Here is a 25,253-nt window from a genome sequence, read left to right as displayed (position 1 = left end):
AAATCATTTAAATCCATTTAGTCATGCTTCCAGTGCCCTGAGGAATGTCAGTTTCAATTTTATGGGAAGTACAAAAAGAATGCTGCTCAGACCAAATGTAAACAAAAGGGCTGTGGTGGTTCAACATGATACAATTCAGAATCACGTGTGACACAGCTTCTGGAGAGCCAGCTCGTGGGCATTCATCTCTCCTGTGGACAGGATATGACCATCTTCTTCAGGTTTCTGCCTCCTTGACGTCCCTGCAACTGTGCCACGGAACTGTGAGCTAAGTATACCTTCCTTCCTTCCTTCAACTGTTTCTGTCAGGGTATTTTATTCTATGAGTGCAGCAGGAAACGAAATGAAGACAAGGGCTGATCTGTTTCCAACTATCTTGAAAAGGATGAATGTTAAGACAAAATTTAAGTAGATACATAAAGTACCAAATATGTGACCTAGTCTAAAACAGATATACACCCCTTTCTTTTTAAAAATAGGTTAAAAAAAAAAAAAAAAAAAAAGTAATACATCAGAGACAGCAACATCTGAACTGGCTGTTATGAACATGGCTGTTCTACTCTAGCTTCTAAGCTCAGGACAGAAAGCTTCCCAGTATTCATGCACAAAGCTTGAACCATAGTAGGGAATCACAATACATCTCTGGGGTGCTGGTGAGATGATCATGAGTGAAAGCACAGTGGCATGTGTGTAACCCACCAAAAGAAGGGTGGAGTCAAGAGAGTCAATGGAGCTTGTTGGCTTCCAGCCTAACTGTAAAAGGGAAAACACAGCCCCAGGTTCAGGGAGAGACCCTGTTCAAAAGGAACAGGTGGAAAGTGATCAGGGAACACTAAAGCGTCCTGGCATTCCTGCATGCAGACAGGTGCAGGGACCCATGTGGGAGAGCTTCCTCCTCCAGGCACAGATCAAACTGCTCATCAGGAAAAACACAGTACATCCCAGGTCTTCCTGTGCCCTCCAACAAGTGTAGGCCGAAAGTTTCTGGCAAGTTTTCCCACAAAAAGTTAAAGGAATGATTTTAAAAACATGGCTTTTTAGACTATGCCCCTCCAAAGACAATATATTTTTAGGTTTCATTTATTTTATACATGTGAGTGTGTATGTGTACTATGTGTACCACTGCATATGTTGTACATGTTGCCCACAAAACCCAAGAGGGCAGGTCCCCTGAACTGGAGTTACAAGCAGTTGTCTACTGGGAGCAGCATCTTCTGTAAGGGCACAAGTGCTCCTAAGCACTGAGGCACCCCTCCAGTCTTGCAGCTAAGTCTTTATGTCAAGTACACATTATTGGGCCAGAAGATGAGTTAGTAACTGCTATGGACAAACGAAACCAGCAGAGGGCAGGGCTGAGGAAGCAGCTTACTCTCACCCTTTTGCGAGCGCTCATGAAACTCATTACTGATGCAACTTCTCCGTCTGTCATTCTCAGAAAAACAATGACATTCCAAATATCCCAATACACTCCACATGAAAACTGATGTTCAGTTCCCGAGTCTGTCTCTATAGCTTTATTGCAAAAGACCACAAAAGCACTTTAAGGGTTTGTAACTTCTACTAGAGACATTCCTAATTCTATGTGTTTTGTGTATTATGGTGTTATTCCCGACGCTGCTGTTTTAAGTGCTTCAAGATTATAAAACATATCCATCCCATTTGCTGATATAACTGGTAAAATCTTATGTTCTACCACATGCACGCTAGAGACTTAAACTTTACCCACTGTTTCTCCAGAAACAGAAATCCTATGAAACATATAAACAGTCAGTTGAACTACACTGCATAAAGAAAAACCATCAGAAAGGGTAATTCAATTTTAATTTATTGTCATCACTTTTCTTCATGATCCAGATATTTTAAAATGCAAAGAAAACAAACTTTTCATGATATGTCAGGGACTGGCACTAAAAAAAATTCAGACTGCAAATGAGTTATACAAATGAAAATATCAAATGGAGATCCAGTTATCAAAATGAAAGCACTCAACATATTAAAAGTTCACAATTATTTGTACAGAGCACATAAAAAAGTCAGCTTGCTATCCAACCGCTGTGCTTTTTAAAGAGCTACTGCAGAATTTGAAGAAAATAGACATATTAGTTAACTTATAAAGAGATCAAAGAGCCTGAAACAAGTAGTAAAAAGAAATTTTTGCCTTTATTAGAATGGCATTAGGCCTTAAATATGCCAAATTTGGTAATCACATTATTGTTTTAATAAGAAATGACTACATAATTGCAATACTGGTCCAACAGTCTTGTCTTTTCTTTTAAAGCAAGAAACAGAATGTGAGTAACCGGAAAGCAGGGCAGACATCGGCTAACCCAGAAGACTAGCTTCTTAGATCCAAAGCGCTTGCAGAGAGAACCATTGGTGGGCTAGGGAGGGGTGGAGCAGCTCGAGATAACTGGAACCCAGAGTGTGCGGCCAAGTCCCATGAGGCTGCTTGTTGAATTCATCTTTTTCTTGATCACATTTTTTCCCTCTAATACCATAGTTTTTCTTAGGCTTTTTTTCCTCAAAGTATAAAAAAGTATGAAATATAAACAAGCTCCTGCACTGCCCACTTGGCAGTGCCCAATCAGGCATTACAGAGCTCTCTACACACCCAGAGCCCAGCACATTGGGTAAGTCAATAATATACAAAATATCAGGGCACAGAAAGAACTAAAACCCATTTCTTTTTTGATACACATAAGATTCAAATATTCAACCTAAAGGAAAACAATCGTCTTGGCTCTCTTCTACATCTGCATGTTGACACACTCATTAAATATTCCTGTATGATCATGTTTGGTTAAAAACCTCAGAACCATCCATTCAGACAAAAACTGGTCATCAGAAAGATTATCTCGTTTCCTTCTCCCTAACCCCAATAAACAAGTCAACTTTAGGACATAACTCCAAACACTGGATTGTGACGACAAATGCTAGGTCCAATTTCTTCATAATCCTTTTTGGTGTGGCATACTTGGTAGAACTCAGGCTGAAAACAAAACAAAACAAATGGCATTTTTAGAGGCCAAATTCTCCTATCTTCCAATGGTCTGTAAAAGATGCTTTACAACGGGTGTTCAATGCACAACATCTATCAGTCTAGTCACAGTGTTTGGACAAAGCTTATAATTCCAGAAATCATGATTAAAATCTATAATACAGAAATCTGTCAGAAATGCAGGGCCATTAATTCACATCCCACAGTCCAACCCAAAAGCTATCTCTGCTGGGTTCTGATGTGCAGGGGCTTTCTCACTTGGTGCCCAGAATCTAAAGCACAGCATGGAACCAAGTCACTACAAGCACGTCTCTCTCCCTTTTTTCCACTTGCTGCAACACTACCTTCTAAAGGGCAAGTTACACATGCACCACAACTGAAGATAACTAAAACTAAAAAAACAATTTTTATTTATTTTAAATGGTTTTATGTCCAATTTTATAAAACTAGTAATTTATATAAAAACACTTTCATTTTAATAGCCCATGAGCTAACACAACAGCACCAATATTTACTAGACTAAGAATGTTAGAACATAATCAAAGGTAGCTTTAAAGAAGTACTGGTCTGGAGAGGGGATTCTAGAATAATTCTTTTTATTCAGTTACAAGTATTGCCTTTCCTATGCACTGAAAGTTAACATTTACCTTGACATTTTTAGATGTCTAACAGAAATACCAACAACATTCTGGTGAGTATATTTGTACACATTTAAAAGAATTTTTCCTATGGTAAACATTAAAATGCAGTATAACAAGCTCACTCTGAAGTAAATAATGTCTAATAGGCAAAAGATAAAAAGAATATTAAAATTAAATGACTACTAATTATAAAATGTTATGTGCATACATATAAAATTTTTTAAGTTTCTTATTCTTCTATCTAAACCATGAAAATTTACAAGTAAGTTTACGTACCGTGGAAGCCAGCATTGACCCTCCAAACCAGACTGCATACCGTTGCATGTGATGTGTAATAACTTGTACATCAATGGGCTTGGGCTAAAAAGTAACACAGTAACATCATTTCAACAGTAAATTAAGCAATAATTTATCATTTATGCTTAAATATGCAAACACAAAAATAACACCCAAGTGATATGAATTAACTGAGATTATCTACAGAGTGGAAGTAGAACACTGAGGAAGGAGCAGGATGAACAGCAGGATGGAGAGGACCACACTTTACAGTATACATATCACAGTACAGTTATTTACAGAAGCTACTCTACTTTATACAGCTCTACAAGAAAGAAGTTGAGAGGATCCAGACACAAATGACAATTATTTAAACAAACAGAAATGCTATTTTAGTGTTTTTTAAAACAGCTGAGTAATACTCCAGTGTATAAATGTACCATGTTTTCTTTATCCATTCTTTGGTTGAGGGACATGTAAGTTGAAGTTTCTGTCTATTATGAATAAAGCTGCTATAAACATAGTTGAGCAAATACTTTGCTTTGATCTTACAGCTTGTATACATGTATCAAATTATCACACTGTTCCTCATAAACATGTATAATTAAATACTAAGTTTACAATCAAATATATAAAAAGATACATGCACAGGGCAAAACCTGGGCAAAGAGAAATAAATTACACTAACTATATACTTTGGGCAACTACCTCACCCACAACTATTTCAGGAAAAAACAATGGAGCTAAGATTGTTGGCTGAAAGTTTGTTGGACAGTAGGATGCAGGTCAGTCTGAGAGGCCGCCTCTAAGGTCTATACATGTAGATAAAAAGCTAACAGCCACACAGAGAAACTAGGCAGGAATCACTCAGGCCAAGTATTAAAAGTTAGTAGGCGGACAGTGCACACCATGCAATAAAACTGACCTGATATTACTTCTGTGATGTCACTGCCAAAGCACAAACTACACCCATCCACTGGGCGAACACCAACCAAACCCAAATCAAGACAAAGGGAAGAAAATAAACAGCCTGTGTTCTTCAGGTACATTAAGGCCAGAAAACACTGAGAGACCACTGAATCCTAGGAAACCTGAACTGGAGTGTGTCGAGCCATCAAGACGGCTCAGTGGTAAAAGGCATTTGTTGTCAATCAAAGTTTGCTGCCAGGACCCACAAGGTAAAAGGATAAAACCAACTCATGTAAGTTATCCACTTATCTCAACACGTGTGAATGCATACATACACAGGTGTGTATACACACACACACACACATACACACACCAAATAGATAAATGTCAAAATCATTTCAAAAAGAAGGGGGGGGGGAATGTATGTTCATTGACTAGATAATATACCATAGTTTGTTTTTTTCTTTTGTTTTTAATTTTATTAGATTTTTCTTTGGCTAGACAGGTCATTCTTGAATCAACTGGTAAAATCTCTGTCAGGCAAACAGCCACACTATGTGTAGTCTATGGATAAATTCCCCAAACCCAGAACTTAAACTTTTTCTTTAAAAGTTATTACTTATGTGTGTGCCATGGTGCACTGGCAGAGATCAGAAGACAACACTGGGGAATTGGTTCTCTCCTTTCACCTTCCCATGGGCTCCAGGAATCAAACTCAAGTTACCGCGCTGGAGCAACAGCATGTGTACTGGCCAGGTCATCTCACCAGGTCTACCACACAGATTTTAAATCTATGCCTGTGAAACACAAGTCAGTCTTCTGTACGTGTGTGGAGAGGTACGTGTGTGTCAGGGGAACTGGCTGATTGAGGAGGAAAATAAACAAAAACCTATTGCATAAGCAGCAGTCTGCCTAAGATGTGAAGTCATGCCATTACTCCACAGAGCTCAAAAAAGACGACAGTACCAAATGACAGACTGCATGCCATGAGTCTACGGACAGATATAATGCTCCAGTAGAACACCTGCAAAGCTTGTCTTAACATCCCCAAGTGAGAAGAAGCTGGCAGACATTCTTCTGACTGCATAACCAAGGGGCCTTCGACATTCTCAGCCAAGAGTTGAGAAAACCAACCTTCAATCTACCACCGCTTAGCTCCTCGCTTAACTTCAGCCTGGCATCTACAGTTCTTTTCAAATCTCTTTGCAAACGACGTCCAAAGTCCCTGAACATGGTTGAACCACCAGAGAGGACAATGTTCTGTGTTGGTAGAGAAAACAAAACAAGTAGTTACGACCTTTACTTTAAAATATAATCTAAAGACAAAAAATAGACAAGGAATTCAATTGTGTCCTTTCTAAGACATGATTCTCTAATATTCAACAACGAACAAAAAGGTTTTTAAATATGCTATTAAATATGAAAAGAAAACTTAAAATTCCAGTTTTTGCTATAAACACTGACCTTGTAGAGAGGACGCCTGACATCAATGGGGCAGTTCTGAATGACTTCATCTACGACTTCTGAGATAGGCTGAGTAAAATCTGGATTAGCAAACTGAAAGATAAATAAATAATATACATGAACTATGGGATTGTTATTGATTTAAATATTACAGTAACAAAAGGTTGAAGTACCCACCTCAAGAGTAAAAGAACCCTGATCTTCAAAAGACTAAAGCTACCAAGGATAGAAATCAGGCGAAATTCAAGTAAAGTAACGTATACACTATAGAGAGAAAAGAGCATGTAAAGCCTGCCTCTCCTATAGACAGTAGGCATCATAGTAAGACTGTTTATACACTGCTAAGAGAATACATAACACACCAAAATTACCACCTAGAAAACAATCAGGTAATAGTTAACACAGACTCAAAAGCACATATTGGTGGCTCCTGCAAAAGTCCCCAAAGGAGACTCTGATCTGTGTACTTTATGTAAACCAGATTCACCACATTGAAATACTGTGCTAGAAAGATAGCTCAACAATATAAAGCACTTATTGCTCTTCCAGAGGACCTGGAATCTGTTCTCAGAACCCATGTTTAACTCCCAACTCCCCTTTAATTCCAGTTCCAGTGGATACGATGCCTTCTTCTGACATCCACACGTCATTAGACACACACATAAAATAAAAATGTCTATGTACAAAGGTGGCAACAACCACCAACAGTCCACCAGTAAGAGTGAAACAGATGCCATGTGTCCTCTCATCAGATTCTGCATCTGCAAACTTGCCTGTGTGAACACTGACTTGCAATACTCATGTCAACAGGTGATACTTATTTTCTACACCCTTTCAAGTGTGCATATTCCTGGTTGAAGCTGAACAGGCTAATACTTTGTCTTGTTCAACTGTCACACTGTTAACAGGTGTCATTTTCACAGTCACTGAGTGACTTTTTTGTATGTTTGTTTCTACTATGACTAGTAATCTTGATGCTTAGAAGGCACAGTGCTGGAACGTAGTCCACATGTGTCTAGAAGACTGGAGTGTGTATCTTGCAAAGTCCCAGTTAGGCAGCATCCTTCAGACATGGACAGTGGTGTGGATGTTCAAGAAGCACACATAGACCAGGTGTATGAACAGAGAGGATGATGAAACATGACGAGGGGCTGATAGAAACCTAACCTTTTTTTCCTTTAGGAACACTAGTTTAGTCTTCAGTACTTTATAATGTTCTCAAGAACTTTATCAAGAGATGAAGAACAAAGAGTCAGTGATGTAATCATAGGATATACCATAGCCAAAATAAAGCCACTTTTAATTTATGATGCTCAAAAGCAAACACACATGCCACATTTTACCTGGAAAGTAGACACACACACACACATACACACTGCACTATGGGAAAATGGAAAACAAAGATCAACTCAGCTGGCTCTAGATGCCATTGAAAGATAAACTCATATACAGGCCGAGGCTGACTAACTGAAACAAACCAAAACAGAACGCGAAATCTTACTGTCCCTGATGACATTTGTGATTGCAGACAATCTTTCTTGGCTGTAGACCGCAAGTGCTCTGAAGAGCCTACAGTTCTCAAAGCACCGAGCTTTAATGAGCCCATGGTAATACTTTAGCCTTAGAACCTGGCACTGATTTTAGGTTAAAAAAAAAAAAAAAGCAAGCAAACAAACAAAAAATCCTTAATTTTTCCCAAATCTAGGCAGTTTGACAGAAAAATCTTTTTTTATTGCATTGATTTCTTCATAATCCTTCCACTGTTAAGGCAGAACTAGTAAAGTGCTTTCACTGTCCTTTGTCCTCTTCAATATTTACCTAAACAGTCACACACACAGCCCCCTATGCATACATTGTTAACCTTTCCCATAATCTTGCTCATCTTATCTGTCACAATGTGAGCAAAAGACCAGATCACGGCTATTCAATCTGCAGCTGTCTCTGCATCCTTCTCAACGCAGATATCCTTCCCTGCTGACTTTACCAACCCAGGTCCTTGCTATGAAGCCTAGGGTGGCCTAGAGTTTAAGTCATGCTTCTTTCTACCTTAACCTACTGAGTGTTGGGTTTACAGGTGTGCACTACCACATAAGGTTTTTAAGTTTTTAATAAGCAAAACTTTACAAAACCTTTAAAAGTTCCGATACTCTGTGTATACCACAGAAATTCTAATACAGAAAGAAAGAAATGAAGTTTAACTTGGGCTTATCTATTGGAGAACTTCAGGGGTTATTGCACTACAGAACCCCAAATGAAAATCAGAATAGTGGTCCAGTGGTTAAGGGTGTGTGCTGCTCTTGCAGAGGATCTGAGTTCAGTTCCCAGCACCTGTACTGGGTAGCTCACAACTGCCTGTAATTAGCTCCAGGAAGATCCAACCTAGGCTTGGTAAGCACCTGCATTCAAGTGTACCAACATGCATTCATAAACACAGTTTTAAAAATTAATTATCTGAAGCTGAGGAGATAGTGTAGCAATTAAGAGCACAGACTGTTCTTCCAGAAAACCTGGTTTCAATTCCAAGCACCCACATACATGGTGGCTCACAACCATCCAGGACTCCAGTTCTAGGTGATTCAATGCCCTCTTCTATTCTCAGTGGGCACCAAGCGAGGAAATGGTACATAGACATACATGCTAGTAAAACACCCATATGCATAAATAATAAAGTAAGAAAAATAAAATTAGAATAATATTCAATAAAATAGTAAGCTGTGAATATTTTATAAAGACAAACCATTATTAAACAAGTAAATAATTTACTACAAGTTCCTCAATACTCTAATAAACTCAACAGTTGCTCCCCAAAACTAATACTCAGTCCTTCCTTCAGCTTTGTTCTGGAAACAGTCCCAGCTCTAACTATTCCTTGGTCAGGTCTCAGCAGCACACAGCTGTTGAGAATGTTCTAAGGGGCTATTATTATTTAGGTGGACTGAATACCCCAAATAAATAAAACATCACATATATTTCTTATACTTAGAAATAATAAATTTAAAACATAAAATGGCATATAACTTTTTCTTTTTTTGGTTTTTCGAGACAGGGTTTCTCTGTGGCTTTGGAGCTTGTCCTGGAACTAGCTCTGTAGACCAGGCTGGTCTCGGACTCACAGAGATCCGCCTGCCTCTGCCTCCCGAGTGCTGGGATTAAAGGTGTGCGCCACCATCGCCCGGCTATATAACTTTTTCTTTAAAAAAATTCAAAGTCCCAAGTATTTTCCTTATAAAAGAAACCACTTCTTTCTGATATTTGTGCTGAACTTAGCTATTTAAAATTAAACTTTCAAAAGGATATCTGTATTAAACACCTCCCAAAGAGTCAGAGATCTACAGGAGAAGGAAGAGGCTGAAAGATGGCAGGAGCCAGAGGTGGTGACTAACCCCAGGGAAACAGTGTCCTCCAGACACAACAGGAGTGATACATACACCCAGACACTTTAATAAGCTAGACAAAACTGCAGCAGTGAGAAGGGTAAGTGGACACAATTTCTCATCCCTTTGTAAGAAACTATTGGCAAGTTCCCAGTTTTTGCCCTGCAATCTTGTCTACTTCCCCTCTCCAGGCGGATGACTATATGATTTTCTTTGGGTTCACTTTCTTATTAAACTTCTCTAGGATCACAAATTATATGCTCAATGTCTTTTATTTATGGCTAGAAACCGATTATGAGTGAGTACATCCCATGTTCCTCTTTTTGGGTCTGGGATACCTCACTCAGGATAGTGTTTTCTATTTCCATCCATTTGCACGCAAAATTCGAGAAGTCATTGTTTTTTACCGCTGAGTAGTACTCTAATATGTATATATTCCACACTTTCTTCGTCCATTCTTCCATTGAAGGGCATCTAGGCTGTTTCCAGGTTCTGGCTATTACAAACAATGCTGCTATGAACATAGTCGAACAAATGCCTCTGTCATATGATAGGGCATCTCTTGAGTATATTCCCAAGAGTGGTATTACTGGATCTTGGGGTAAGTTGATCCCGCCTGGATAGGGGAAGTAGACAAGATTGCCGGGCAAAAGCTGGGAACTTGCGGGTGAGGTGGCATGGGGCAAAGGGGAAATGGGATGAGAAACATGAGAAGGGGAAGATGGGAGGAGCTCGGGGGATTGGGATGGTTGGGATATAGGAAGGGAGGATATGGGAGCAGCGAAGTATATATCCTATCTAAGGGAGCCATCTTAGGGTTGGCAAGAAACTTGACCCCAGAGGGGTTCGCAGGTGTCCAGGGAGATGTCCCCAGCTAGTACCTTGGGCACCTAAGGAGAGGGAACCTGAAATGACCCTATCCTATACTGATGAATATCTTGCATATCACCTTAGAACCTTCATCTGGCGATGGATCGAGGTAGAGACAGAGTCTCAATTTGGAGCAACGGTCTGAGCTCTTAAGGTCCAAATGAGGAGCAGAAGGAGGGAGAACATGAGCAAGGAAATCAGGACCACGAGGGATGCACCCACCCACTGTGACAGTGGAACTGATTTATTGGGAGCCCACCAAGGCCAGCTGGTTTGGAACTGAATAAGCAGGGGTTGAAACTGGACTCTCTGAACATGGCGGACAATGAAGGCTGATGAGAAGCCAAGGACAATGGCACTAGGTTTCGATTCTAATACATGAACTGGCTTTGTGGGAGCTTAGCCTGTTTAGACGCTCACCTTCCTGGACATAGATAGAAGACCTAAGTCTTCCCGCAGGGCAGAGTATTTGGACTGCTCTTCAGTATCGAGAGGGAGGGGGAATGGTGTGGGGGGAGGAGAAGAGGAGTGGGGATAGGGGGAGGGGAGTGGGGGGAGGGGGCAATATTTGGGAGGAGGGGAGGGAAATGGGGAAAGGGGAGCAGGTGGAAATTTTAATTAAAAAAGAATAAAAATTAAAAAAAAAAAGAAACTATTGGCAACTGACACCTGTGTAGGGATAAGTCCCGCCCCTTAGGGGGCGTGTTCGCCTCGGGCTAATGTTTACCTATAAATCTGACAGAGGTGCTCGCAGCGCTTGTTTCTGCTTTCCTGGTCTCCGCGGGAACGGTGGTTCTGTAAGTCTATTTCCCCATTAAAGCTGTATATATTTTTACAATCTGTCTGCATTCGTTTACGCCGTTACACACCTGCTAGGAAAATCAGTTTTCTCCCACAGAGTGCCACTGGGCAGCAACTTTTTTTGCTCACACCAGCACAAAGTTGGGTGGGTAGAGAGCTTGAGAGAGGACCGGGGAAGAGTTTAGGAAGGGAAAAAAATTATGACCAAAATATATTGTATAAAACTTTTTAATAAGAGAAAAAATAAATTTTCTTGGATATTTTATGTCTTAGTGCTAAAATCTTGGATAGGTTAAATACTCAATCATTCATCTAGTCCGAATTATTTTTTTAAGAAAATGAATGAATACTTCAAATGACAGGGAAACAAGAACACAGGAAGTATCTATTAAGGACCCTCAAAATTCACTTGGGAAGTGATGCACTTTCTACAACACTCACACAACAAGCTCCATTCTGGGAAATTAATAGTGAACAAACAAAACACATTTGTCTAATTTTCTCTGCCCAAACTAAAACCACTGGTAAAGACAATCTTTAAAATAAAAATAGAAACAACACAAAGACAAGGCCGCACAGACCCTTCCCCAACATTTAAGTCACCAATGACATCAAACAAGAATGAAGTTGTTTGACAATAATGGACTATTTCTACAGCCAGGAGTTTAGAAACTGGGATCGAAAGAGGCCGTTCTTCTCCATAGGAGTCTATCAAAAGCTTTCTCTTCATCAAGACGTCTGCTTAATTTATTCTTAAAAACAGAATATTCTTCAGAAAACAGCTTCTGGAGCTATTTTTGTCCTATCTAAAAGCAATGGAAGCACACAGCAGGGTGTAAAGGTCCCAAAATAAACCTCACTGCTAATCCCACTCCCTTCGCTCCTCCCTTTCTCTGTTACTGAAAACCTTTACCCTCCACACAGGAGCCTTCCTGTGAAAATAAGCTTTCATCTCCTCTGCTTTATCAGGAAATCTAGGAAAAAATGAACAATATGAATGCAGATGACACAGGACACAAGGAAAGTATCCAACACAAGAGAGAAGGGAAAAGGCAATGGAAGTCTCCAGACTGGAAAGAGAAGGAATATGGGACTCTACAGAAAGTCTAGAAGGTGTATATTGGGTCAGTCCATAATCAAGAAATACAAATTCACAAATAAATTATGCATTTGCATATCCTGAGAAGACACTTGTTAAGCTAGCAGAGAGTTCAGAGACATTTTCCTGATAATGACTTTTAAACTGAGCAAATGAGTCGTTAATGACCGCATGGTAAACAGGGCACAGAATAAGAGATGGCCACAGGGCAGGTGCACGGCTCGAGCACATAGAAGAGCTGAGACTTGACTCAAGTGTAGAAAGTATCAGGGTACAAAGGTAACAGAGGGACAAGGGGAGGAGAGAAGCAGCAGTTATCACCCACAACTCAAAGTCAATACAAAAATGAACGAGGGGGGATACCAAGGCTGCAAATCCCTAGAACTCAGGTGTTCTGTTGTTTGGTTTGCTTTGCTTTGCTTTTAGGGGGATAGGAGCAAGAAGTCTCACTGGGGCACTCAGGAAGGTCTCAAACTCAAGATTCTCTTGGCTTAGCTTCTGGAGTGATGAGACTACAGAACTGCAGTCCATGCACAGCTAAAAAAAGGGTACATAGAGACTCACTCATCTGCTTTGACATCACGACTCTGACTGCAACTCCACACTTCACTTGAAAGACCTAAGTTACTCAAGTTATTAATTCTTCATATTCTTATCCCTCTCATATCTAAGCAGAATCACTAAATCCTAAGACTTCCATTTTCCTTCACCTCCTTTCTCTATGACACAGATATTTATTTACCTGAAACACTATAGCAAACTCACATGATTCCAACCCGGTCCACATCATTGTTCTGACCCAAAACAACCTTTTTTATAAATGACACAAATCTGTCATTTCCACGTTAGATTTCCAGACTCTGATATAAGATAAATAAACACCCACCCGACTGTTGGGCTGATGTCATTTTTCAGCTCTCTGAGAAGTTTCCCCAGTTCTCCCAAGCTGGCTTATGCTCTCTGCTTCTATAACCTCAACACATATGTCCATCTGTTAAGAAAACTACTTTTACTTAACTACCTTTCTTACTCTCTAAACTCGAGAAGAATAAGATTAAATATCCAATGCTTACTCTGAGACCATGAAAGTTAGGGCCAACAAGTGAAAATAAAGCAATTATTAAAAATAACTTGTTGATGTTGTATAAGCACAGCAGGCACTGAATACTAAAATTCTACTACTAGAGTTAAATTCCTAATCCCAAGTTACCTGGAGGATTTACTATCATTTTAAGACTATCAAAAGCACCTATTTAAACCGGGCGGTGGTGGCGCACGCCTTTAATCCCAGCCCTTGGGAGGCAGAGGCAGGTGGATCTCTGTGAGTTCGACACCAGCCGGTCTACAAGAGCTAGTTCCAGGACAGGCTCCAAAACCACAAAGAAACACTGTCTCGAAAAACCAAAAAACAAAAACAAAAACAAAAACAAAAGCACCTATTTATTATTTTAAGACAGTCTTTATGTTCCTTAGAGTCCACAGATCAGAGACTATTCTAATAGCTATGACAGTTAACTGAAGACTACACATAGTCATATTACACTAGGTACAGGCTTCTGGATTTCCCAAGGTTTAAGTTGTTACAAACTGGAAAGGTGATCCTCTGCCCTGTTCTTCCATGAAACCCTCTCCATGAGCCATAAAGATCGAAGAGGTAGAATAAAAGATAAGGCTGCTTTAATATGAACTGCTTCTCAGGGGTGGGGTACGACAGAAATCATTCTATGGTGCTTTAGGACATAAAGTTTCTGAGATTGACTCTCTCTGAATTTCTTCTGACTTTCTGCTACATATTTCAAAGTAATTCCATTTAAAAACAAACAAAACCACAAACTACCAAGCATTACCTCTGGGTGGAAAAAGATCTCCGGTCCCAGGAATCTCTCGTAGCCAACGTCAATGGAGAACTCTTTCTTTGAGATTGCGTTGACTCCGGTGTACTGTTTGATCCACTTTGACCCATCAGTGTCATACTTATTAAATTCTTTTACTAAATCTGGGCAGACATAACTATAGCGTTCCTTAAAAGCAAATAAAAAAAGGTAATTTTTTTTTCGTTTTAGGTAAAGTTTAAAAAAAAAAGATAGTGTATAGTATATCAGTCAACAGATTAGAATAAAAACAATTTCATTAAATATAATTAAGTAATTTTGACAGGTGAAAATTTAATGCTAGAATATCTTACTGTGTAGTACAAATGAATGGCCCATACATACATAGTTTCTGACTCCATCAGTACTACTAAAATATGAAAGACTAGACTTGGTCTTAACATTTTAATGCCACTTAATGAAAACATTCATTAAAGTCTTCACCATCTACTACGTTTGTAACAGAATAAAACATTCTAGAAAAGAAAAATGAAAAAGCATACACAAAATAATAGCTATAACTACACAAATTAACATAGATCCTTTATGCCTATTTGCAACAAAACTAATTCTCATCAAGATAATGAATAAAGAAAAAAATGTAGAAATGTAAGTTACTCTGCTATTATCTGCAAGTCTGAATTAGCACGTGATTATCCCAGTGCTTCTATTCCTTGGACAGTTTTTGAGCAACAGAGACAATTTCCTATCATTTTGCACATCAAGGACTCTTCCCAAGCTAGCTGAAAATATTATCACAGATAACAAAAAGATATAAAAGGCTGTCACGATAAGGCATCATGGTGATGCACACCTTTAATCCCAGCACTGGGGAGGCAGAGGCAGGAGGATCTTCTGTGAGTTGGGGCCAGACTGGGCTACATAGTGAGACCCTGTCTCAATCACCTACAGAAGGACAAACTCCTAGGAAAAAAGACACTTTCATTATCTTACACATCTCTCCTTGGAGGTGAGATGGTTTTTTAAAAGACCTTTAGCCTGAGTAGTCTTCCCTGGAATATTTAAATTCCTAGTAGATTTTCATTTGTCAAAGAAGTTGAAAATAATAGTGTTCGTATTAATTTTTTTCTTATTTAGCAGTCTGGGTTGTTTGTTTTTGGATAGTCATTCTTTATATCGCCAGCTGCCTTAGAACTCGCTCTATAGACCAGGTTGTCCTCAAACTCACAGAGATCTGTCTGCCTCTGCCTCCTAAGTGCCAGGATTAAAGGTGTGATCCACCATGCATGCCTCTACATATTTAGTTTTTAGGATACCAACTTGAGAAAAAGTTTGAAAATCATTTAGTAGTTTCTTTAGTACACAGGAAGTAGTCAAGGCATCTTTACATCTATGTTTGAAATAACAAAAACACCTCCACAAATGTCATACAAAGAGATGTAAATAAATGTTCTTTTTTGCAAAGGCAGTTTTACATATTCAAAGCACTAGAACTACAGAAAATGTTTGGTTTTTGTGGATAAATGACAAATTCAAAAGCAATACCAAAAGAATAAGAAAAATATTTTGATTACATGCATGAAACACTGATATAATAAAGAATGCATATAGTCAAAAGCCTAATCAAATACTTCATATACCCACCACAGTTTCTGTTCATGTTCCACATCCCTTGAGTAACACACAGCATCTACACTACAGAGCTCAACAAGCCAATTACGTCAAAATAAATTTAATAACAGAAAACTGTTAGGATTAAAATAAAAACTTCAGCCAGAAAGTAGTGGCACACGCCTTTAATCCCAGCACTAGGGAAGCAATAGCAGGTGGATCTCTGTGCGTACAAGGCCAGCCTCGTCTACAGAGCATGTCTCAGGACGTGAAGGCTACACAGAGAAACCTCAGAGTAAGCTAAGATAAAATGATTTCTGGGCAAAATAAATATTTACTTTTAATAAAAGGGGCAATCACAAAAGTTTAAGTTTAAACACTCTTATGCTAGCTGTCTCAACGTGAACATGGAGAGAATAGGCACAGGGCAGGTGATCATCACCCACCTATTTGTGAGAAAAACAACTTATAGGGATCACTTTGACTGGCTGAGAGGACTTGGGTCAGAAGAGTTCTTTGCCATCATTTAAGCCCGTGACTAATTTCCAGCTGAATCATGCTGCCAGAGCTTACCTTTACTGCTTTTGCAGTTTCCAGGGACTGTTCGGGAGGGATTCCTACTTCTCGGTCTCGCAGCAGTTGCTGAATAAAGTATGTTATATCTCTTCCTGCAATTGGAATGTGTTTAATACAGCTGCCGATGACATACCCTTCAGCCTGCATGCAAGGAGATAAGTACCTGCTTTAGTGTTCTCAGCAACATAAAGGTGGCTTAGTGGGAAAAGCATTTGTTTTAAAGCCTGACAACCCAAATTTAATCCCTATAAACCACATAAAGGTGGAAGGAGAGAATCAACTCTACTCACATGCCCTGGCACAAGCATGCCCTATCCCATTCCCATATAATATTTTAAAAATATATTTCTAAAAATTAAGATCCATTTCTTAGCCAGATGCAGCAGGCATGCCTAAAATCCCAGCATCTAAAAGGCTGGGGCAGGATTCTGGGTGTCTTCCTCAAGACAGTGTCTCTGACTGAACCAGAAACTTGCTGTTTTCAACTAGATCTTTGAGTTCTTGAGACTATCCTGTCTCTGCTTACCATAGCTATGATTAGGCACGTACAGTTCTGTGTGGGTACCAGGGACCTGAACGTAGGTCTTCATACTTAGAGAATAAATGCCCACCAAGTCATCACCAGCCCCACAATTATTTTAGATACACCACTAAGAAAGAAAAAGGGGCTACCAAGTAAATTACACACAGCTATTAAATTCTAGGCACATCCTAATAAGATATTAAAGATACCCAAAGGCTAAAACCAAAAGGGGATATATCCACAGTGAAATATGAGTTGGCAAAATAAGAAATGGTGTATATGCTATACATGGATGATCTTGAAAACATTAATCTAAATGCACATAGCCTGTCACAAAGACCTGAGTATATAATTCCATTTCTATGAAGTTTCCAGACAGGCTAACTATTCACACAGAAAACCTGTGGCTGGCAGGTGTAATGGGTGACATACCTGGAAGCTGCCACGTGCTATTTGAGCTCACTGAAAACTTTCCCCCCGTGTGCGCTCATCTTGTAGCCCGTGATGCCAGCTAAGATTCTGAGCACAGATTATTCTGCCATTTTCCTAGGTCTTTAAGTGAAGATCAAATCTGAGGTTGATCATGCCATACTGTTCCCAGCTCTGTGACCTTCATCAATTACAAGCCTAACTGTGACTTTGGGGTACAGTATGACAGGGAGCTAGCTTTGTCTCCTTTCAGAACTGCTGATGCTCTTAAGATCCTTAGCTCTTACAATCCTTAAGTTCCTCATGAGGCCCATGATGGTGGCTCAGAAAGACGTCAAAAAGCTTCTCAATCTGGTAAAGGTGTCATTAATTCCTGTCATTTACTTCTAGGTGTACTATTCCACATTCTCTTTAGCAATTTCTCTGTCCTTACCACAGGAATGACATGAGTGACTCCATCTCCACTGTCTATTACTGTACCCGTCAGCGTCCTCTCTCCTACTTGTCTTGAGGTCCAGGATGCAGCTAAGGCAAGAACAGCCTAGAAAAAATAAGACAGACAAAAATAAACTGTTAAAGAGTTACTAGGGATACAAATCTATAGAAATAATCTGTAATGACACTGCATACATTCTACAGTTCACTGAGAAGGTCATGGGTCTCTTATGGCATCAGGCCACTTAGAAAGTTCAGAGTTTAGTAGGATCACTCTCTTCCTAGAGCCACAATCAAGAGTGACACAAACGCGCAATATGTGTAGCACTACCTTACCCAAACTTACCCAGACTGCCACAAAGAACCAAGGCATCCAATCATCGTGAGCTAGCAAGCATTACTCTTAAAAACTCAAACTCCAAGTTCCTAAATGCAATCTGCAGTTAACACTGTACAACACGTACCTTAACTGAAAAGGACACATACACTTCCACATACTCTAACCAGAAAAATCAATGACACATGACACCATCTTTTCCTACCAAGAATCTCGTCGTGGCCAACAGAAAACAACTCTTTCCTAAAAAACATTTTTGTAAACTAAGAATATCATTTTTTAAAAAGTTAGATAATCTTATAATCAAAATATATGAGTAGTAACTAAAAATAGATGACAGAACTGACTTTTCCCACTTGCTAGTAATACCTAAAAGGAACCAAAATAGGTATTTAGCCCACCATCCTCCTTTGCTCTAAACTCCTGACAATCGTGGGAGACAGAGGAAGAAGTTTTTCTTTCTGTCTACAAATACTATCTCCCTTTCCTAATTGTTTCTAAATTATCAACTCAGAAGAATAGGGTATGATTTGAAAACTTTCTGGGAAAAGAGAGATGCATGGTTTAGGAGTAAATTAAGCCTGAGTAAAATCTAAAAGTCAAGATTAAATAAGTATAAATCACTTACCTGCACAGCAATGTACAAGCCTGGAACATTGAAAGACTCAAACATTATTTCAGCAGTATATTCCCTGTTTTCTGGAGTATTCAGTGGAGGTTCAGTCTATTAAAATGAATATATTAAAAGACAATGTGAAATCATTTTGAAACTTCATAGGCAATTTCTAAAGAAAAAAATAATTTATAAAGTAATTTAAAAAGTACTAAATGTATAAGTAGAAAGACACAAAGACTATAGGAAAACTATAGAGAATTAAAGCAGACCTACAAATACATGGAAATAATATGTTCTCAGTGTTTACATGTCCCTTCTCCTTTTGCTTTGGCTCTTTTTCCCCCCATTTGTTTAGTCCCATGTTGACTTGTTTTATTATTTTAGAAACATGTTTATATTCTATTTACACAGAAAAGAAAGAGTGTGGATTTGAGTAGGGTTAGTCAGGAAGATTTGTGAGGTATTAGGGGAGGGGAGCCATAATTGGAACAGATTACATGGAAAAAATATCTCAATTAAAAAAAATAGTGTTCAGTAACATTACAAGTCATCAAGAAAACGAAAATTAAAATCCAATCAAAAAAAGTGTGTACACACACAATGACCAAAGTTAAGAATATTAACACACTAAATGCAGGCTAGAATGAACAGTATTATATGAAAAAGTCACCCCAGGCCAGAGCTCTAAACCAGCTAAGTCTCTGCCCGGCAGCAGAGCAAGCCCACAAAGATATGAGAATAAGTGTCTACAGATATAAAATGTTCAAACAGCCAGACTCTCATAGTCGAAAACATTAAACTGGATGATACAATTTTTACTACAGTACACCTTATATGATTTCATTTACGTAAAACCCAAATACAGGCAAAATTAATTCACTTGTAAAACAAAAAATTAAGGTGAATGAAACAGTGGTTGCCTCAGGGGAATGGAGAGCCTGAATTAACTAGAAAAGGCATTGATAATATGTTACTTATATTGTTATCTATACAACTGTCAAAACTGACAGTGGACCAGCCATCATCTACTCTGAATATTATTTTACAGGGACACATCTATACTCACTACTCACTCACTTCATTAACTACTATCTCCTGCATTAAGTATGGTTTGTGGCTATTTTCCCTCTACAGTAGGGCTGAATAGCTGTGACAGAACCCATTACACTCTCATTTGGAATCTTCAGTGTCCATATGGACTACAAAGGCAAATTCTCCCTCCCTCCTTCTTTCTCTTTTTCTTTTGCCAAACCTGGCTGGTCGGTTGGTCTGTCTGTCTATCTCTGATGCTTTTTCTTTTGCTTAGCTAGGTTGGTCGGTCAGTCAGTCAGTCTGTCTATCTGTCTGTCTATATCTGGTCCTTTTTCTTTGGCCAAGCCTGGTCAAAATCCATAGAATGGTTCAGATTTGTGATTTTAGAATACACAAATTTTATATAAAAAAGAATAACCATAAACAAATAACAAACTGCTTGACGATGGACATACTGTTTAACCATGAAATGATTCTCATCTAAATGTAGCTTATTTTGATGTGATTCAAAAACAAAACAGACTAACAGAAGGATAAACAAATTTATGTCAAAGCAATTACACTAAATGTATACTTAGACTGAAATGTTAATTATTGCACTGAGGTTGTAGGTATATAGGTGTATATGTATGTGTAAACAGTAATGTTCTTTCAACTTTACATAGAGTCCAGTTACAAACAGTATTCACAAAGCACCAAATGAAACATTGAAACTCATGTTCAAGTATAAAGACACAAAAGGCAGTCATTTTGTGTTGTAAGAAGATGGGGGGTCATCTATTCTACTATGAAGTAACCAGTAGTTATTAAATAGTTTTAAAAACAAGTAAGAGGGGCTAGAGGAATGACTCAGTGGTTAAGAGCATTTATTGATCGTGCAGGGAACCTGGGCTCAATTCCCAGCACACACGGAAGCTCACAGCTCTCTGTAACTTTAGTTCCAGTGGATCTGATATCTTCTTCTAACCTCTGAAGGCAAGCGCATAATACATAGACACACATGCAGGCAAAGCAGTCATAGAGAAAAATAAAATATTTAAAAATTTTTAAAATCAAGAAATATTGTTTTAGAAGCATTTGCTTTTAAAGCTATGAACACGAATTTTTTAAAAGTTAAAAAATTAAATGACATTGTACTTTTACTGTTAAAAATAACCAATGAGCTGGGCAGTGGTGAAACATGCCTACACGCCTGTAATCCCAGCAATCAGGAGACAGAGGCAGGTGGATCTCTGTGAGTTCGAGGCCAGCCTGGTCTACAGAGTGAGTTCCAGGACAGCTAGAACTATTTCACAGAGAAACCCTGTCTTGAGGGGGGGAAAAAAAAGAAAAAAATAAACCAATGAGGTGGTGACCTAACCTTTAACAAGAAACATTCTATAGACCACTTGTTTACTTTTTAAATCTGCTTTCCAGCTTGCTTCTGAAGATAATTATGACAATTTAAGTCTAAAATTGGCAGCTGCAGACTCATGTGCTCAAGCCTTCACTGCCAGCTGACCAGCTCCCAGAGGTGACTGGATCATGAGGGCTTCAAACTCACTAACTGACTTATCCACTGAATAGCTAGATGAATGAACTGTGAAGGGTTTGGAGGGGGGGGGTGGGAGTCTGGCTAGAGTCAGTCACCAGGGTCCAGATGATGGTCTCTTATCTGCCTCCTCCCTCTGCTCTATCACTTCCCACAGAGATGCTCTGCTTTACCAAGCACAGACCCAGAAGCAATGAGGCCAAACAACTGAGGATGTAAGCCTCAGAAGCTATGAACTGAAAACTTTCTTCCTTACATTATTTTGTCAGTGAGAAAAAACAAAACAAAACAAAATAACCTAACACTATTATTTTGGGTCAAATCTTAATGATTACATAATAATTATCAAAAGCATTTATGTGATTACACTTTAGTGCTTGACCACATTGCTACTTTACCACACCTTGCAGTCAGACAGTCTTATGGATGACATAGTTTTATATAACAAAGTCTTTCAGATATGACAGCTTAAACATGATAACATATGCTTGCTAATGATACTAGGGATCATTTAAATGCTCCTCAAATTCTTCCCAGTAGGCTAGGCATCAGGGCAACATGCCTGTTAACCCAGCATTTGGGAGGGTAAAACAGAATGTTCCTGAACAAAGCCATCCTGGGCTTACAAATCCAATCTCAAAAAAGAGGAAGTTCCCAATAAATCATAATGTGTACTTACCAAAAGAAAGTAATGGTCTTCAGGTTCTGCCCTTAAATATTTAAAAATCACTTGCTCCATAAACCTTTCCATCAAGTCCCAATCTTCAACTATACCATGGCGGATTGGCCACTATTAAAACAAAATTCACAAATTAAGTCTTAATAATGTCAAGAAAACAGATCCATAAATATAAAACCAGAGACTATTAGCTCATTAGCAAATATTAGAAAAAGATGTATTCTTTAGGTGCAATGTTACCACAGGTCATCCTTAGTAAAAATATACACACTTAGAAAAATGAAATTTCTTTTACAATGTACATTCAGATGCTTGAAAACATAAATTGAATATGTCAAAAATGTCAAACTTCATCCTAATTTTCTTTTCTTTTTTTTTTTTAAAGATTTGTTTATTTATTATGTACACAGTGTTCAGCCTCCATGTATGCCCTCAGGCCAGAAGAGGGTACCAGATCTCATTACAGATGGTTGTGAGCCACCATGTGGTTGCTGGGAATCGAACTCAGGACCTCCGGAAGAGCAGTCAGTGTTCTTAACCTCTGAGCCATCTCTCCAGCCCCCATCCTAATTTTCTTAATCTTCAATAATTAGCTCATTAACTAATATCTGTTGTATATCTAACATATAATTCATACTTGGTAGTTGAATAGGTGGTACACACTTGGTGTTTTAGCTACTGAGGAGGCTGAAGCAGGAGGACTGCTTGAGTTCACAAGTTTGAGAGTACTCTGAACAACAGTGAGCTATCACCTCAAAATAATTATAGTGACAAATCAGTAAATAAAACATGGCTAAAATATATGATAGCCAGAATAATAATTAAGCACATAAAATTTAATTTGGAATACTATACAGGTCTAAATTGAACCAGGGCAACCCACAAACATACACAGATTACACACACCATGTGCTAGCCTATGGGTAATTTTCAACATCAGAGTGTGCTACACTCCTTCATGACAATATTTCTTTTGTGAAGTTGGGTTGCCACCTGTTACTATGATTAAAGAAAAAAACATACAAAACAAAATCCACTTTGAAGGCAAGAAATAGAAGTAGCAATGTTTAATCCATTCCACTGTGAACAGCTGCTCAGGGCCTATCAAGCAAAGCTTACCAATGGGAACAGTTAACCATGAAGTAAAGATATTTATTTTCCTTTCATCCTAAGCTGCCTTTTTTAAGTGGCTTGAACGTTACTAGCTACTTAATAAATAACTGTTGTCGACTACAATTTGAACTAGGCTAAGATGTGTTACATTTGTTTATGTGGTAGAATATTAACTGTGCAAAGGTGTGTTACTTTTGTGGCTGCAATTGTCTAATTATGTAAAGATGTTGCTGTTTCACCTTGCCTGCCTAAGGCACCTGATTGCTCTAATACAAAGCTGAACAGCCAATAGCTAGGCAGGTAAGGGACAGGTGGAGCTGGTGGGCAGAGAAAATAAGTAGGAGGAGAAAGCCAGGCTTGAGAGAGAAGAGAGGGGAGAATGAGGAAAGAGAGATGTCCCAGGGCCAGCCAGGCAGCCTCCAGTCAGCAGACAGAGTAGGACATACAGAGAGAAGTTAAAAAGCCCCAAGACAAAATGTAGATGAAGAGAAATAGATTAAGTTAAAGGGAAAAAAAAGCTAGCCAGAAAAGAGCATAAGCTATGGCTGAGCATTCATAACTAATAATCTAAGTCTCCATATCATGATTTGAGAGCTGCTTGGTGGCCCAAAAGAGAAAAAGCCTGCTACAAACTGTCACATACATTCTTTTTCAAAATCTGGGTGGCACTTTGAAAATGTTACAGAAATATAAAAGGCACAAGAAAGCTCCTGAATCTCTGACAGATTATCTGTCACACATTCAACATCTAAGAATCAATGAGGGACAACCCACAGTGTTGGTTCTGAGGACCCTTGCCCACAATACTTTATAAGGCATGTTACTGTTATTTGCAAAAGAACTTCACCTTGTCTGGGCCGTCTACACTAACCACTCTGCTCAGCTCACCACTCCACAGATGACTTTTCAATATTCAGACCACAGCAACCTCACTTTTCCTGAGGCACCCTTTTCCTGAGCAGCAGGTGGCACCTAATATCTTCCACAGAAAATGGAGAATTCAAGAGAGGAACTGAGTCTCCTTCACCCAATCTGTAAACTTCTACTATGTTAGCAATATTCCTTGCAGTTACGTATATGTGGTATGTGTTTGTGTGTTAAATCCATATAAGTGCAGGTGCCTGAGAGTCTAGAAGAGGGTGTCTTATTCTTGAGCTGGAGTAACAGGCAGTTGTGAGCAGAAGGGCCTATGCAGAACAGTATGCACTCATAACCACTGGTTCATCACTCTAGCTCCCACCCTATCAAATTTGTCATCCAGAGTACATTCCTCCGGTTTTTTAAGACCTTGTTAAGTACCCCTTCTTTCAGTTTCCTAAGCAAAATTTAACATTAAACGTCCTCCGATCTTAAGTCTATAGCTTTATCCTTTCATCTCTCTCTCTCCCATCACAGCCTACCCTCATAAAATAGTACCCCTACTCTTTCCTGATCTACCATTCACAAAGATACATCCATTCAGCTCCACTATACTTCCACCTTAGCACACCTATCTCATTTGATAGGCCATGTTGTTTATCTCTGTACCTCTCAAGCCGAAGTACACCTCTCAGGCTTCTCTCCTGCTGCAGACTCTCCTGGTAACAGTATTCACCTCCCCAAGTAACTGATACGTCCCTTACCTCTGTCCTTATCCATCTTGTTTGAGCTCCAAAGCCCGCACACTGCCTGGCAACATATGATCTGCCTCACAGGTACTTCAAATACGCTGCATTCGAAATTAAATTTATCCTCCCCTCCATATACCATCCCAGTGCTCCTACATTAATGCCCTTTATTTCAGAAGTAACTAGGAATATCCTTACCTACCTATCTAGTCATCAACAGTGCCTTGTCAACCATTCCTTGTTAATCCTTAGATATCCCCTTTATTATTCTTCTCAAACAATAAACTCTAACATACTATTGACTCAGGCTTCTAGATTTCTATGCCAATAATAAAACAATGAACAAGTAGTGGTGGATCATGGCAAATGACACAATAACATGGGAAATGCCATGAGACAGCTGCTTTTTCCCATAAGTAAATAGCAAGACAAAAAGCATATGCAGAAAGAGAAGTTATGGGTCAGAAGACTCATGAGACTTAATAGCTAAATCCAGTGGA

General features: G+C 38.9%; 1 protein-coding gene across 1 annotated transcript in view; it reads right to left on the bottom strand.

The window, feature by feature from the left end:
* Positions 1–1,804: 1,804 nt before the first annotated feature.
* Actr3 (actin related protein 3) overlaps positions 1,805–25,253 on the bottom strand; it is a 45,198-nt gene continuing 21,749 nt past the window's right edge. Inside the window, exons 4-12 of the mRNA XM_057770264.1 lie at positions 22,034–22,144; positions 18,804–18,899; positions 17,837–17,944; positions 16,449–16,592; positions 14,280–14,453; positions 6,289–6,381; positions 5,959–6,084; positions 3,916–3,999; positions 1,805–2,989 (exon numbers count right to left, since the gene is read on the bottom strand). Coding sequence (XP_057626247.1) covers positions 2,894–2,989; positions 3,916–3,999; positions 5,959–6,084; positions 6,289–6,381; positions 14,280–14,453; positions 16,449–16,592; positions 17,837–17,944; positions 18,804–18,899; positions 22,034–22,144 — 1,032 coding nt within the window. The 3' untranslated portion in view covers positions 1,805–2,893. The remainder of the gene's footprint in view (positions 2,990–3,915; positions 4,000–5,958; positions 6,085–6,288; positions 6,382–14,279; positions 14,454–16,448; positions 16,593–17,836; positions 17,945–18,803; positions 18,900–22,033; positions 22,145–25,253) is intronic.

The sequence above is a fragment of the Chionomys nivalis genome, chromosome 5, assembly GCF_950005125.1.
Source record: "Chionomys nivalis chromosome 5, mChiNiv1.1, whole genome shotgun sequence".
NCBI classification, from domain to species: domain Eukaryota; kingdom Metazoa; phylum Chordata; class Mammalia; order Rodentia; family Cricetidae; genus Chionomys; species Chionomys nivalis.
Note: the sequence above shows the minus strand (reverse complement) of the source record. Positions and strands in the feature narration are given on the sequence as shown.